This window comes from Phaenicophaeus curvirostris, chromosome 4 (genome assembly GCF_032191515.1).
Source record: "Phaenicophaeus curvirostris isolate KB17595 chromosome 4, BPBGC_Pcur_1.0, whole genome shotgun sequence".
NCBI classification, from domain to species: domain Eukaryota; kingdom Metazoa; phylum Chordata; class Aves; order Cuculiformes; family Cuculidae; genus Phaenicophaeus; species Phaenicophaeus curvirostris.
In genome coordinates, this window is record NC_091395.1 from 13022216 (window position 1) to 13039137 (window position 16922).

The 16922-nt window shown below is 38.0% G+C and overlaps 1 protein-coding gene across 2 annotated transcripts in view; it reads right to left on the minus strand.

Moving 5' to 3' along the window:
- TBC1D9 (TBC1 domain family member 9) overlaps positions 1-16922 on the minus strand; it is a 51734-nt gene that overhangs the window by 21682 nt on the left and 13130 nt on the right. For both annotated transcript variants that reach the window (XM_069855273.1, XM_069855272.1), the window contains exons 2-9: positions 14961-15071; positions 9575-9693; positions 7881-8109; positions 6817-7078; positions 5488-5695; positions 2635-2841; positions 755-925; positions 166-316 (exon numbers count right to left, since the gene is read on the minus strand). In XM_069855273.1, coding sequence (XP_069711374.1) covers positions 166-316; positions 755-925; positions 2635-2841; positions 5488-5695; positions 6817-7078; positions 7881-8109; positions 9575-9693; positions 14961-15071 — 1458 coding nt within the window. The remainder of the gene's footprint in view (positions 1-165; positions 317-754; positions 926-2634; positions 2842-5487; positions 5696-6816; positions 7079-7880; positions 8110-9574; positions 9694-14960; positions 15072-16922) is intronic.

Genomic DNA, 16922 nt, shown 5'->3' on the forward strand with positions numbered 1-16922 from the left:
AACAAAACTCTTGGCTAAACTAGACTGGTGCCTGTTAACAATCACAGCCTTACTTACTCCAAATATTTTTAGATGCTTATTATCTGCACCTTAAAGCACTTTGAAATCTTCTCTTCCCTCATGCTTTTACTTGTATCCCACAGTCATGTTCAAATGAGCACCTACCTGAAAACAGTAGCCAAAGTTCCCCTCTCATACTTTCTGGAATGCCCTTCAGAACAAGGTCTCTGGTTTTCTCTGTACGATACATACAGACTCCTTGGCCATACTCAGCAAAATGGATCTTCCAGGCCTGTTCCTTCAAAAACTCTTTAGCCTAAAAGCAAAGAAAAACAGGCATAAAGATGTAGCTTCTCTTTCTGACACTCTGCCTAGCTGAAATGCTAAAAAGCCTGCAATATCCTAACTTTCCAAGCAAGCAAGAAATAACTTGGCTACAGTCCAGCTCTCTTCTTCATGGGCTGCTCTCATTTCTTATTTTCTATGTGAGTAGACTTTGCTGTTAAAAGAATATTGTTGAAACAGTTGTACTTAAGAGAAGGCACACAATCTCTCTTTGATTTACCTCAACTTTGCTTTTTTATGTAGTGAAGTTTGTATTGGTAAACAATAGCACATTCAACACTATTTCTGCGAAAAATACTGCCTCTTGACTGTCTGTGGCAGAATGAAACAATTCTGGGTCAGAAATATGGATTTTAAAGAAAACATAAAACAACTGCAGTGTGGTACAGCACTCCAAGGTGTATTTTACCAGCTTGGGGTTGAACTCCTCAGGCGACCTCCGACGATACATGGTCATTAAAGCTTGAGTTGCTGTTGGAATGCCATTGTCATTGAGATTGAACTGTCGCTCTCCTTCCGACTCAGAGCTGAGGCTTTTATGAGGGCTGGCAGAAATCAAACTACTTGATCTTGTAAACACCTGTACAAAGCAGTCACAAGCAACACATACATGGAGCTGAGTCATTTGTTACTTCATTTTACTGCATAATTTATACTTGTTAATAGCAAACAAAAACTGAGCAAATTAAATCACCCAGGTATGTTCACAGGCTGAGCATATGACAGCAGAAATTCAACCAGTATAGAATAACAAAACTGCTTCCAGTTTCTCAACAGCTCCCTCCTATCGCCAAAAAGTAAACAAATCCTATAGCTAGATTTGCTAAGCTAATGTTAACTTTAATAGCACTGGGCAATTAAACCAACTCCCTCTACCTCCAGTCAACATCATAGGAGACAGTTGACTCCTCGGGTGGCTCTTTCAGTGTCCAGAATCTAAGATTTATATAAAACATATCTGTGTGTATGTGTGTACACATACACACCTATGTTTGTATCTATATATAGTTTTATATGGACATACACAAAATAAATCAGATTTTCCAGTCGCTTACAAAAAGTGTTCTACAGAAAATTCAACACCGTCAGATTGTGATTTGGAAGAAAAAATATTTTGAAGAAAAAGGATTTTCTGAATTCTCAAAAAGCTTTGAAAATTTGTCACAGCAAATCTCATATAGCAGTTCACCCCAAATGCCTTAAATTAAAATTAGTAGTCATGCATGTGTACATATATAGTTATACAACTAAATGTAATAATAATGCTTGCAATTATTAATTTCTGTTTATAACTCAGTTGGTAGAATATGTAGATACATTTAAGGCAAAAGGCAAGACGAAGTTCCAGCATTATTTGTATATGCATATGTGCTGTGTTTTACAACTGGAACAACACACGACTTGCACCTCACCATCAACAATGCAAGTATAAAACTGACTTTTAAGATTTACATGGCAAACAGCGTACAGCTACTCAACACAAGACTAAGGTACGACTTAGTACAGACTTTGAGTGCAAGATCTACCTACACAAAACCAAAATGGTACACCACAAAAGACCCTTCTGCCTTTTGAGATCTAGACTGCTAAACTTTGCTGGGTTTAACAATCTGATGAGGCTGAGATACAAAGTACCTACATGTCATAAATAAAACGTAGGAATTCAGCAGAAGCCTTGGTTTTCCAAGTGCCTGATAAAAGGTTATCTAATCATGTCTTTTAAGAACCGTTTGTTTTGCACAAGTAAATAGAGAGGCCCATCTGATGTTCAGGGCAGGGTTGTGGTTTTTTTTTTTGCTAGCACAAATGTTCAAAGTTCTCTAGCAGCGCACATGCAAACTTGCTCAGCTCAGACATCGTTTGCTGAAGAATCAAGGGATGAAATATAGCAGCCAAAGTCTTGAATAAAAAGTTTTGTATTGACTGATAATTCCTTCAAATTATTAAAATTCCACAATTACATTCTGCCTTGGACAACTCAATAGATATTGAACAACATCATTCAATCAACCAGTTAGATAACTATGACACTTCCTAGCAAGACATACTCTAACTTCAGAATGTGGCAGCAGGAGTTAGAATAGGTCTTCCACAGTAATGATGATTTCTCTCAGGTCTAACATGAAAAAAGTAAGACATCCGAATCACAACATTTTAACTGTTCGGCTTAAGAACACTTCTGTGTACAAAGGTTTAGCTTTACAAAACCCTGAAGGTTTTACCTGGTTTCTCTCTCCTCATACCAGTTAAAATCCTCTTCTAGCAAACAATTCATGTTTCTCCACATACCTCATCATCTGAGCTGATATAGCTTCCAGAAATATTTTTTTCCAAGTATATTTTTGAAGTGGTTTGTTGCAAAAAGTCTGAGATCCTCTGTACAAGAAAGTCTCTGTCTTTCAAGTTGGCAAAGAGAAATGTCATTCTGTTTTTTGTGCTGATTGATAACGGGCTGGGCAACACACTGGAACTGTCTGCCTTTTCCACTATCGTCACCTAGGGAGAAACAGTAGTTGTAGTTCAATATCTTTAAGTAATCGAGTTGCTTGGCCTAAGACACCATCTTAATACACTAAATGCAGGCCCCTTCCCCTCCTATACTGAATCACTATGGACACCTCTCTGTGAGAAAACACAATTTGGATACAAGGACTTCCAAGTCTGAAAGATGAAGACTGCCATCCCTCAAGCAACTGGCTTCAGTACATTCTCCAGCAAAACTCCTTTGCCGCCTTTTGAGATCTTAGTTTATTTTCCTCAGGCTTTATTTTAAAAGAATCAGTAAAATAAAATTTCTCCTGTGGGATGCAGCTCTATGGGCATATTTGAGGACCACCAAATTCCTCTTTCAGCTCCCCAACAGCAGTAGAGGCTGAATCAAGCTTTTGCTTATTTTTTATTGCCAATATATGTGAACGAGTTGGTTTTGGGATAACACTCTTGTTCTACCCTTACATAGTTGTACATTGTGATAAGAACTGTTACTGCAACTGTTTTCACAGTACACGGAAACCTCCAAACAGAAACTAACCCCACGTCTTGCCTTAGAAAAGAAAACATCTAACCCTGTGAGGTGGAGATTTCTAGCCTTCAATTGTTAGTGAAACAGCCACTAATTGAACTGAACTCCAATCTGTAAACAGTACTGACATCACAGGGCAGTAGTTCCCTAAGCTTTCAGTAAAGGCTGTTAACACAAAGAAATCTCAGGGATACGTCGTACACTGTGGATGAACTGCATATCTACCGCATGTTCTAAACATTAACAATTATTAGCCTTAAAACCAAATACACCAATCAAATTTGTGGAGTTCATACATTGAACAAAACATAAATCACAATTTAAAGTATTTTTAACTACAGCTTTTACAATTTCAAACAATTCTGTAGTTAATGAAAATTGTCTTGCTGCCTTCAGAACAGGAGAGGACATGTTTCAGTTTACTAGGACCTTTACTTTTGCTCCTTTTTTAACTCCTTTTAAAATGGAGACCAATGGTAAGGCATTAGTGCTACAAGATTAATATCTCTCTAGCTAAAAGGACAGAATAACCATTTTTCATGCAACGTTTTCTTTGAAAATGCATTCAAAGACTGCAATGCACAGCTTAAGTGCTAAATCACTTCTGCAACATTCCAACCTCCTTTTATTTTTCCATTAACTACAAATCTATTAGTTATTCATTAACTTAAAGGATCTTCACTAATAGCACAGACAAGTTCTAGAGGCACAGGACAGACTTCACAGCGTGCATGCCCTGCTGTGACAAGAGTTGATATTCACTTATTCCCTATTCAAGCAGACACACATACATATGAGATCTTGGAGACTGCATCTACTGGTTGCACTGAGCAGTGCCAGTCAACCACTGAAAATCATCTTGTCCAACCATCTTGATATTGTCTCATTTGTCAAAATATCTCTGGGATATCACAGAATACTGGAATCAGTTTAGGAATTTTAGGATTTTAATTAATTACATAGAAAGCTTCCCCAGAATTATTAAGGGTATTGATAAATTGTTCTGAGACCTGGCACTACCTAGTGTTTTATTGTTCTCCTTGCTGGTGCTGAGACTTAACTCGTCCATACAAAACCACTTATTTCTTCAGTTATTTCTTTCTCTTAAAGCTTTAGCACTGCTTTGAATCTCACGCTGCTGTGGCTGTGGTTGTCAAAAGCAGCTGCTGAATCTGCATCCAGGAATGAGGTCCTGTTAAAAGCAGACTTTGTTAACTCCCTCCACCCCTTCACCTGAGGACTTTTGTTCCCTTGGAGCTCCAGACAAACAGCGCTACCATGACTGAATGTCTCTTCTTAAATAACCAAAGCCATTGCAACACACTGTGGAGAAGCTGTACTTTAGAGTTTCCAAACAAATACTATTTGATTTTACTTTTAATGATTTGTAGGGGAAAACAATGTCTTGAAGTGTTCTGTGGTTCTTCAGCCAAGTCAAACTGTCCTTGGTTACATAAGTTTTGCTAATATTTCAAAGACATACTTCACACATTTTTCCATTAACTCACAAATCAAGTCAATCATAAAAACCCTCCCCAACGGTTTTTTTTATTATTGCATCAAGCTTAAATTCTTTTTACTGAAATTCTGCTTTAAGCAGCCAGCTTTAAAAAGGGAACCACACTCATTTGTAAAATGCTGACAAATATTTTCCACATACAGGAATAAATGCCTGCAAGCGTGTATGAAAATACAATTCAAATTTTTAGGGTTATAAATCTTTTTACATCTGACAAAAGCAAATCTCATCTAATAGATTCTTTAGCAGAAGTTCCACTCATCAATCTAGGAAGTTCTATTCTCTGTCCCCCCCTATGAGGTACAAAAAATGTATTATAGGCCTGTAAAACAGAATATAAATTATGGGAGAGGAAGGACTTGTGAGGGTTGTAAAAACTGACAGAGAAAAGTCCCTGAGAATTTTAGTAGTAGGAATTTTGAACTAAGATACACAGTCATTAAATATTACTTAGAACACATCAAAAGAGTATGCTCACAAGAGATTAAAGAATGAAGAGTTTTTTCTCCAATAATTAAAAAAATATCAAAGCTAGGATGAAATTAGCAACAGGATATTGCTTTATTATTTGCCCTTTAAATTTACAAATGCAAATATTTACCTCTCGAAGAGGGATAATAAGGCTGCACAAGTTCTCCTCTTTACTAGTAAAGCAAATGTAGTTTGTAGAAACAAACATCTGGCCCAAAATATGCATTTTATTGAATGGAGTCCAGAGAGTACAGTCTGTGTGTCCATCTAATTTCTCATCCTTGGGAAGTCGGAACAACGCACGGTATCTCTCACTCTTTGCTCTGGCATCAAGATCCCTAAGAAAAAAACACAGAAAGCCTTTTCTGTTTTAAGAAATTTATAATACATTGTCAGATATATTTCACACAAATCATTGCTAATACCTGCAACACACAACTCAGGTACTGAGTGTACATTAAAACAGTGGAAATAGTTTGTGTGGAGGGGAGGTACAGCGTCTTCTGCTGGAAGATTCTAAAACTACATGAAAAAATAATACTGTTATGAATTACTTAAAAACATTGATCCTGACTACTTGAAGGAGACAGGCTGGGCAACCTTTTCACATTCAGCCTTACTTTCTGAGAATATACGTAATGAATCCATTTATTATTAAATGACACATGACCCCATGTAATATTACACCAAAAATAATACTTTGAGGCTTATTTATTAACATGATGGAGTCCTTAGGGCTAGTGTTTGTTAATAATTTCACAACTTAGTCTTTATAATGCATTCAGTGCAAAACACTGAATAGTTAAAAAGACAAATCTGAGTTATATAATTCATGTCAGATGTCAATAAGTAATGAGAAACACAAATAAGCACTATTTACAATTCTGTATGGTTAATTAATATGATCAACATATAATGAAACAAGAAACAAGAAACTATCAAATTGCAGTGTGATATCCATAAAAGTAGAAATATTTTCCAGACAATTTTTCGTCCCCTAGAATTTTATGTCATTTTTTGCATTACAGTTTCCTAAAATAAGTTCTAGATAGAGCAATTTTTCAATCCTGGACCAAGTATGAACCTTAGGCACGCACTTATTTGTTAACAATTAAATTGCTTTATTACTTTCCACTGGTAACATTAAAGGGCCTTACAACAGATACCTAAGGCATCCAGTGTCCAGAGATACATTACAGATCTTCTGAACAAATGAGATTTGGCTCAAAAACGTTCCTTATATTTTTGCAGCATGTTAGTATTCTAACATTTTCCTTTTCCTATCAACAGTTGACTGAGTAATTATATTTAAATACCTATTCACATTTTGCCACTGCTGGAATCAATCATTCCTTTTGGAGTAAAAGTAAATGGCAGCAACATTAGAAAACTTCTGGACAAAACGCAGCAAGTAAAAGGACTGAGGAGAAACAAATGACCAAGAGCCAGTTTTACCTACCGTTTCAGCGCAGATACTTTTTTTGGGGATTTCTTTTTCAGTTTAGGTAATGACCTGTCTTGTTCAAATCCTTCATTGTCCAAAAGCTGTCGCATAGCTATATTGGCAAGCTGTTCCATTAGCTTAAACGTCTCACTGATATTAAGGAATACTGAGAAGAAATGTTCACTTGACCTTGTGCTCACTTTGATCATATCAGGGAAGAGCAGTGTAGCATTCTTCTCGAGTTGAGTGATATCGACCCAGCGGATAACTAACTTTGCTGAACAGAAGGAAGCAAAAAGAAGTTTCACTACAAAAATAAGCAAATCCAAAAGCATTTCTCTTCTTCTTCCTATAAAATGTATTCAGCTGAAATTTTCTTGCATCTTGAAAAGTGGGGTAATGGTAGATCCTTAGCTTTTCTTCCAACACCACTACAGGTTAGGATGTTATCCTTAAAACAGGGGCTAAATCTACATTTTTTTTTTGCAAAAAAACCCAAACTTTAAAATCCAGTCTTTCACTAGGATATGTCTAAACAGCTAAACAGAAAGACCTGGGACTGATCCACTGCCTACAACCAAGTACTGCAGACCTGCTCACCTCCATGCTGCTTAGAATTAACTCCCTCTAGAGCAGATTGGACTCATCCTAACTACATAGTTCTTGATTCTGGTTCTCCTCTGAGACTGTTGTGACGATCTGGTGTTGTACAAGAGTAAACGTGACATTTGAGGTTGCAAAGTCTGCCAGAGTAGTATTGGAGGACTGCGTAACAGCAGAAGGCACCCATACTAGTGTGATCTCATCCTTATTCCTTTTTTGGTCATAATCTCTGGAGCAAACCATGACTCTAAATAACGCTCAGGTATTGTTTTACAGAGAACTACTTTGAGAAATACAAAACAAGGCAACAAGCACACAGCTAAGCAGCGTGACAATCACGCAATTGCTCCTTGCTCCTCTTTTCCTCAGCAGTGTTTTTGCAACTCCAGAGGTTCAGCAGGTAGAGAGTAACAAACTACAGAAGATTTCCTAATGATTATTAGATGCACAGAGCACCGTTTCATGGTAAAACATACCTTCCCTGCCCATGAGGAAAGAGTAAAAGCAAAGGTGATTAATGCTGAGATACACCCAGCCCTGACGTGGAACCTTCCCCTTCCAGTAACTGCAGGAGTAGTAATTCACTAATTTCTCTTCTTCGGGCATCCCAAATAGTTTGTGGAATTTCACTATGGCTTCCTTAAATTTTTCTGTATCGTCATCCTCCTTGATGCCATTGATTTTGTTGTACTCAGCAATGATGCCCTAGTAGGGAGAGAAAGAGGTACATAGTATGTCAGTTGCCAGGAGGTATCAGGTATCCTTATCACCATTGCTGTCTGGGCCAGAGGCCACAACAGTTACTGCAATGTCAAGAAACTCCTTTTTTTAACCCTTATTCTTCTGCTCATTTTTTTTCTTACATATTTTTTTAATTTATTCAAGGCTGCCTTTCCAACAACCTTGCTCTTCATCATGCCTATGTCAAAAGGAACCAGACACCAAGCAGCACCCTGTTTTAAATTAACTAACCCATCTCAAATACTCCTAACAGCTCTGTAAAGCACCTATGATTTGTAGTATTTTCACCTTCCACATAAATACGCTCGCTGAGGAGGCAGGGATAGGAATTCACCAGAAAATTTTCTTCTAAATGGAAGGAAAAATTCTGAAAGGAAAAATGATGTGTTATTCATTACGGAAAGTATCAAACAACTTTTATGACTCCTCCCAGGGAACTTTGAACAAGAGAGACAAGCAAGAAAGGGGGTAAAGAAATATTTTCTATTAGATTAACTAGAAGGACAGAAAAATCCTTCACACTTCCAGATGCAGACGACCTTCATCAAATTTGAAGTGGCACTAGACTGGTGCAAAGCTGCTTTTTGATACCTCAGAGACTACAAACAGTTCCATCTCTTCTATACTGACGTTCTGGTCTATTCACTTATTTTCCCAATCACTTCTATAAATCTTCTCTATTACCTTACGTCGCATATACTAAAGCTATAAAAAGGAAAGTGACTTCTTGCCTTCAAATTGCTCCATATTTACGTGGAAAGCAGAGTACAAGACAGCAAACCATCATTCATATTTATTATTTGTCCAATTCTAAATAGTCTAACAATTTGCTTAAAGGATTACGTTCCTCAAGACACAAGTCTTTTCACATAAGGTGTTTCCATGATTGTCCGTAGCCCTCACACCCTAATCACTAGTAAACCACAAATAAATAGGGCATTCTTAAGACCGCTGACTTACTAGATGAAACATTAAAAGACGAAAGAGACAAAGCCAGTGTTTAGAATACATGACAAATACTAATTCTGCTTAGAATCAATCTTTTACCAAAATAATTATTTTTAGATAATTCTTAGTGCGGGCAATGCACTTTTTACTAATACAGCTACCATCTCTCATGTAAGAAAAGGAAATTCTGGTAAAACTGACAAAACAAATGCAGCTTTGCACTGTAAATAATAGAACATTTAATATTTGTAGCCTGCCTATATGTAAATATATACGTATGCTTAATCACACTGCTGCAGTTATGTGCACCAATCCTAGTTTCCCTAATTTTTATGCACGTTGCTACGTAGAAGCTGATTTTCTTTCGAAAAAGTAGAGCAGCCTGAGGACTATCAGGTCAAATTTGTTTAGAATTCACATCAGTTTTCCTTCCACAGTCACATTTATCATTACCAACATTTATAATAATATACTTAACTACCTGTATTTTTCCTCTGACAAATGTATTTATGTCATTCTCATTTTCAAAGATTGAAAGAGTTTGCAACAAATTCTGTTCCAGCCATTCCCAGTGTTCAGTGATTTCCTTCCTTGAGCAACCTGTTTATTAAAACAAAAGCCACAAAAAAAAAAATTCAAGAGAGATATCTTTGATACTGAGGAATCACCATACATGTAGTACAGAACAGGGATGAACAAGGTTCTAGGAACTAGTGTTCCTATATATTTTGCATATATAACATGTTATATAGGCCAACTTTTCCTTCTATTTTACTTGAGATGATTGCGATAAACTTAACTTCTATTTTGACCCCGTTCTCAACACCTTGCAGAGCTGGTGCTCTTCAGGATCTCTCTGTACCTATCCCGAAGGAGGAATAGATTCAAGCACTCACAAAAATTTATTCCACCAAAATGAATGTTGAGGGAATTATACCAAAACCGGGACTTTTAAGTAGGTATTTTCAGAAAACAAACATTACATGTTCACGTAGGAACATTTGTACCTAAAGTTTGAATAAAAGTATCTCAATCCAGGTAGGAATTGGCATCAATTCTACATAATCCTTTTCTTCAAACCACAGATTTGGCTCATTTTACTCAGAACTAGCAAGTATCTGCTAATGAATGCCGCCAGCAGCCAAGCTGAAGGGCTCATGTGAAGCAACCATTAGAAAGAAGTTAAATTACAACAGGCTGTTGCTAATAACATCTTCAGCTTCACTACAAATTGTCACATGTCTGTACGTAAGCGTTTCCGTGGCTTGTAGAGGAACTCAATGCTACCAGCCTGAATACACATCAGACAATTGTTTTCCATGTTTACAGCTACAAATGATGGGGAAAAATATTTTTTTTCACAGTATACAATCAGAGCTTTATACAACTCCAATCAAAGCAACAGAAAGCAACACTCTATGCAAGTTGAAGGCAATTTCAAAATTCCAGTTGTTGTATGGCTACGTAAATCATATTGCAGAATAGCCTGCATATGAAATCAATATTTAAAAACCAATGTGATCACAACTGCTGCTTCTCCTTAAAACTACTAGATGCAACCAGACCTTTCTGGAACTCAGGAGGTAGTCAGAAGACTCATTTATTTCTTCTTGTCTTTTACACTGCTGTAAAAAGCAATGATGAAATAAATGAGCTATGTCCGTTAAACTGGACTGTCATCAGAAAAACCACTCATCTCTTAAAGACCAGTGACAAGAAGCGCCACAAAAAAACCTATAGCAATGGTTGGTCCTTTACCTGAAAAAACACACAAAGACATGGTAAGTGTGACTGATTTTATAAGTGCAGAAAGATCTAAAAAATGTTGTTCATTTCCGAATGGAGTTTATAAAAAAATGCAAGGCTGATCGTGTACAATATTTTGGATTTCCAGAACATTATAAAACCAATATGCTTAAAACTGTTCTTGAAAAGCTATCAATAACATCTTTCCAGTGTAGTTCAATAGACAGAACCTATGACACGTTACGCACAACACTGCACTGGAGACACTGTGGCTGTTAACACACCTCCTTTGCAGAGCTATAATGCCTCAAATCCAACCACCCTACGTCAGCAGATAACACCTAAGAAAATTCACATCCAAAATTAATTATAAACAAATCTGAGGTCTAAACATAATTCAGATAGTCATTTTAGAGCAAACAAAACCATTTGGATTATTTTTCACCCTTGGAATAGTCTTGTACTGAACAAGACCAAATGTCACACAGCATGAATGAAGCAGGAAACAATCCCATTTGTTCCAGTCATTCTGTATAGCTACTTACTGAAGATGGAGATTACTGTTTTATGGAAGAAAGAGGAGAATATAACAAATACCTGTAAAAATAAGAGATTACAAGTACCAAATAACCAGCCTACCCCTAGGAAACGGGGAGGGGCAGCTGTACAATGCAGGACAAATCAGAGCTGCACAGCTAAATGCAGCAAAATCCCTTAGTAACCTCTATAATGGTAACAGCCCTTCATCAGCTCAGAAGGAATTGCTTTAGTAGCAAGTTCATAAAATAACCACAGCATAGAGCCTTAGGCAACACTGGGCTGCTCAGCTTCAAGGACGCACAAATAAATAATTTGCTCTCTGTGAAATTTTACCTCCCTGTAAGAGCCACACTATTCCCCTCTGAGGACAAGACTAAGCTAGCAGAGTCTAACAATTCAACAAAAATAACTAAGCCAATCAACCAGCTAGATATTAGGAGACTAAAAATTCAAGAAACACTCCACAAAACAGAAACATAGATACATATATTAACTACTTTGTTAGCAATTCCAATTAGGGTTAAGATTCACAACTGAAGAGACTATTTATTGAAACTAGCATAAATGGAAACAGAAGATCGTATTTTTATATAGAACCTGCAATATTTGTCACATAAAAGAAATAAAATCCCCACAGTTCAGCAGCATCAGCATAAATTTCTACATGGATGTTACATTTGCTTATTGTGGGGCCACTACTCATCTGCCTCCAATTTTTTGCCCTGATTATATGAGGACATACATTATAGGTATAAAATCATAGTGATTATCTATAGGTATCACGCAAAAAAACCTGCAAAAGCACTTAAAGACAAGTCACATGGCCTACTTGCAAAGTCTTAAAAATTAATTTCTGAATATGTGCAAGCATGAGCACCTTTGAAGAAACACTGCTTAGTTGGGTGCTTTGTGATAGGTTATTTTCTTTGGAAGGGAATCTGCAAACAGCAAGAAAATTTGTGCTCTCAGTTGCTCCCTTTCAAGTTTATGGGACAGATGTGCTTACTAATTGCAGCACAACGACATTTTGAAGGGAAGAAAAAATTGTATGTTCACTTGCAATTACCTCTGCTTGCGCGCAATTAGTGGAAATAAACATACCAGCAAGTACTTTTACCTTTCTTTCCCATGACTGAGATCTACAGAAAACTGACATGCAAGGTCCCACTACTTATGGTCACAGCAGAGTAGCTGACAGTCCAAAGCAAGAAGTTAAATGCAAGAGTCAGAAATAACCTTCAAAATACTGACAATTTCATTAATATCTCTTCTTAATATTAGCAGTAACTAAAGGCAAATTATGTTATATGAATTTTAAAATCTTCAGTGAGTTGGTAATACCAGGTGCAAAGGTAAAAATGGTTGTTTAAATCAACATTTTCTTTCAGGTCTGACAGCACAAGTGTTTCTACTTTTGAAGGCAAGAGGAGCTATTAAAAAACTTCCTATTGAATTCAGAACATCACACAGCTCTGATATCACCTTTGTCAAGCACACAAATCACATGCCTGCTTTGAACTGCTAAAATTATGGGGAATGGTTCTAAACTGAAAGAGAGGAGATTTAGCTTAGATATTAGGAAGAAATTTTTTACTGTGAGGGTAGTGAGGCACTGGAACAGGTTGCCCAGAGAAGTCATGGATGCCCCATCCCTGGAGATATTCAGCACTAGGGTGGATGAGGTTTGAGCAACCTGATCCAGTGGGAAGTGCCCCTGCCTGTGACAGGGGGGTTGGAACACGATAAACTTTAAGGTCCCTTCCAAAACCAAACCATTCTATGATTCCATGAGAATTCATCCCAATATCCTAAATGTCAAATTCTATTGGGAGAATGGGCACAGCTGAGAGGGCGTTGTTGGGTCAGAAGAAGGCTACAGCTTCACGAACTAGCATTTTTGAAATTCAAGCAGCACTGGGAGTGCTGGAATTAGTAGTCTAGTAAAGAGATGGCAGGCATATGTGCATTTTACATTTGTCCTCTTTCTCAATTTTCTTTCAAATGAACAAAGTTCTGCTGCCAAAACCGGCATTTGAAACTTTGGAGGTAGAGGACTTGCATTCAAAAGTTTCCATTTGCTAAGACTGAAATGCAATGCTATCAAACTGAGGATCTGACCTTACAAGCTTGGCCAATTAAAGCTAAATAACCTCAACCTTCTCCATTCAGCTCCCAACACAGTTCTCGGAGCCAGCAAACAGAACCTGAGACTTAACTATACACTGCTTTATGCTACTTGCAATACGCACCTGACCACAGAAACAGAGAATGCCAGGTTGGAAGGGACCTCAGGGATCACCTGCACCAACCTTTTCAGTAATACATAGTTTAAATATTTAAATGAGATGGCTCAGAACTCTGTCAAGCTGAGCCTTAGAAGTGTCCAATGTAGAGGAATCTACCACTTCCCCTGGAGAGTATTCCAATGTTTAACTGTTCTCATAGTGAAAAATTTTCTTCTGGAATCCAATCAGAATCTCCCCTAGAGGAACTCATACCAATTACCCCTTGTCTTTTCCATGTAATTCCTCATAAAAAGGGAGTCTCCATCCTCTTGATAGACACGCTTTATGTATCAATACACGGTAATAAGGTCTCCCATAAGCCTTCACTTCTCAAGGCTGAATAAACCCAGATCTCTCAGCCCTATTTCGTATGGAAGGTCTTCTAGTCCTCTGATCATCTTAGAAATAAGCACTTAGTACTCACAGGACCTGATGAATTAAAAAATTGCTACTTAATGTATCAACATATCAAATTGATTCATTTCACCAACCGCTACGATGTCAGAAGAAGCAGCCTTACAGGTAGATCTGACAAAGCGAGAGCCTTAAAGACCAAAACTCTGAAGAGTCGTTGCATCTGTGTAAGAACATATAGTTCTGTACTTAACTCTAACATAGTTACAGCCTTGCTGACTTTTTAAGTACCTCACATTTAGAAGGACAACACACAGTCTGACATAAATAGCCAGGAGGTGGGCTTCATTGGGATCTAGATGATATTTATCCTGAAGGACACTGAGCTCACTATCCAGGAAATAACATACTGATATTTCAGAACCCAGGTGAGAGCTGGGGTTGCACTTATTTCCCTCTTTCCTTTTCAAGGGAAGCCAGGTGCCATGCCTGTGTAATTTGCAGGGCTGTAACCGAGGTACTGCTCCTACCATACTCTTCAGAGATACCCCATCAACCAGGGTGATGTTGGGCAGTGAGTGCTGTAGGAGTGAGCCATGGGCACAGAGAACATACAGCGAGGAGGGATGGATACTAGACTGCTTCTCTGGGAACATATCTGGGAGACGAAGCGTGGGAACTAATAGAGGCTTCTGTCCCTGTTCCATGGCCATTTCTGGTTTTACTCTGTCATTGTATCTAACGCACACACACACGCTGGAATTCAAGGTCTGAATATCAGAAGCTCTGGAGCTTCTTAATTTAACCACTAGAGCAAGTTTTCATCCTGACCCATTTATTTGTCCTGAAATAACTGTACTCAGCAGGCAGGATGCTCTATTAGTTATGCAGCACAGTATCCAAGAAGAATAAAACTCCACACATTGGTATGTTTGTCCTTACCACAGGCAATAGTCCAATAGACCAAGGAGTCTGGTGCTTGGTAGAGTATTCGATACGGTGCCACTCTGGCACTGGAGTCCAACACGACATCAAGAGTACCCACAAGGAGACCTACGGAACAGAAAATTCTGATGAATACAGAGCGATGGATCATCTGAGACCCCACAGGAGGGGGGCTCTGCAGCTCCCTGACACCTTCCATTCCACCCTCCACAGCAAAACGCAGACTTAGGTATTCATCCCCACACTGGTTGCCTCACATTGTGAAGAAGAAAAGGGACTCAACAGGGAAAGATCTTCAGTTTCAACAGGCTAACATTTACACATAAACCGATTCTAGCATAACAGCAGACAAATAGAAGCAAAGCAGAAGGTAGCCATTTTATAAAACCATGTTTAAAATTGATTTAATTCTTCCTTGTGTTTCATATACTGTTGTGCCCCTTGGTGGGGGGCGGCTCCAGCACACTCCACACTACAGCACCAACAAAACCCAGACAATACACCCTAGAAGGGTTGAAAACTCAAATGTCAGCTAGGAAAAACTAAGACTTCCAGCAAAAATAATTATGCTACTTAACGGTCTGATTCTTTAGGGTAGAAAGGATCAAAATGCCTCACAGTCAAGCTGTTTTTCAGCTGGAAGGATACTGATGAAAGACAAAGCCATATTGTTTTCCTGAAGTAGCTTTAAAATTCTTTGCTACTGAGGGAGCCATCAACAGTTGCACACCAAATGCTAGCAGTAATTCCTAATTGTATTTCCATGAATTCTAGATAGTATTTAAATAACAAATTGCACACAAACCAAAACTCCAGCCCTTCAAACCCTCTCCCACAAGATGTCCTATTTACTTTTAAAAGATACGTAGAAATTTTCCCCCTTTTCACCTCCACAAAGAATTTTCATCTGCCCTGCAGAGATGTCAGATTTAAAATTTCATGTTGAAGCTCTCAACATATTCACATAGTGGAAACAGACGAACTTGCAAGATTCTTTTTTTTCTGCAAATATATGTATTAAGGCAGAAGGGTTTTTTTTTAAATAGGTGAAATAAACTGTGTGCACTGAAAACCCACATTCTAAAACACTCTTGTTAAAATCCTCTTCTCGATTCAAGTTGCCATTTCCATCTTTTAATGTAATAGCTTTATTAGTTCCCCATTCTGCACTGTCATAACCGTCACAGAAGACTGCTTCCCTTGCTGTTCTTCTTTCAGATTTGCTTTATGCATCATAAAGATATAAAAGCACTACACATTTTCCATCTTAGTAGATCCCTTAAATCCAAACTGAAACTGAAATTTGGAAATTCCCCATCTACCAGTGATTCTGTATTTCCCCATTTTATGATTTTAGTTTGTATTTTGTTTTATATAGATCTTCCCAGACCAGATCAAATGTAATGTTTTCCTAACCAACGGACCATCACTTTTTAATCCAAGAAGTCTGAAATACACGAGAAACAATTCTGGATACATCAGGTCATTCATTAGCAAGCAGTGTGAAGAGAGATGCCTGCTGAGTATAGGATTTGAACAGAAAATATTAATGTCAAATATCCCAGTGTTCATTAGTCTAAATAGCCCTAGTTTGTCCAATTGCCATCTTTTATCCTCATCTCTCATGCATTTTGATCACTGGGGTACGCTGACAAGCTGCCTCTGATCAACCCTTCACCAGCCCTCCTAGCTACTTTCAAACGCAGCAGATTGAGGTAGGTTATAATTGTCTTTTAAACAGTTTTTTTTCCAAATGCACTCCATTCTAGGTTCACAAAGCCAGAATGGCTCTGATACAGAAGGCACGTGTGCACATTTCACTACAACCATGGCCAAAGATTCTCAAATGCCTAAAGCTGCTAGTGACCTCAAGAGTATCGCTCAGCTGGAGCACAGAACAAGCCAGACACTACGCTGCGTTAATCATCTGGGTCTGCTGCAAGCACAGAGTGGGGCTCA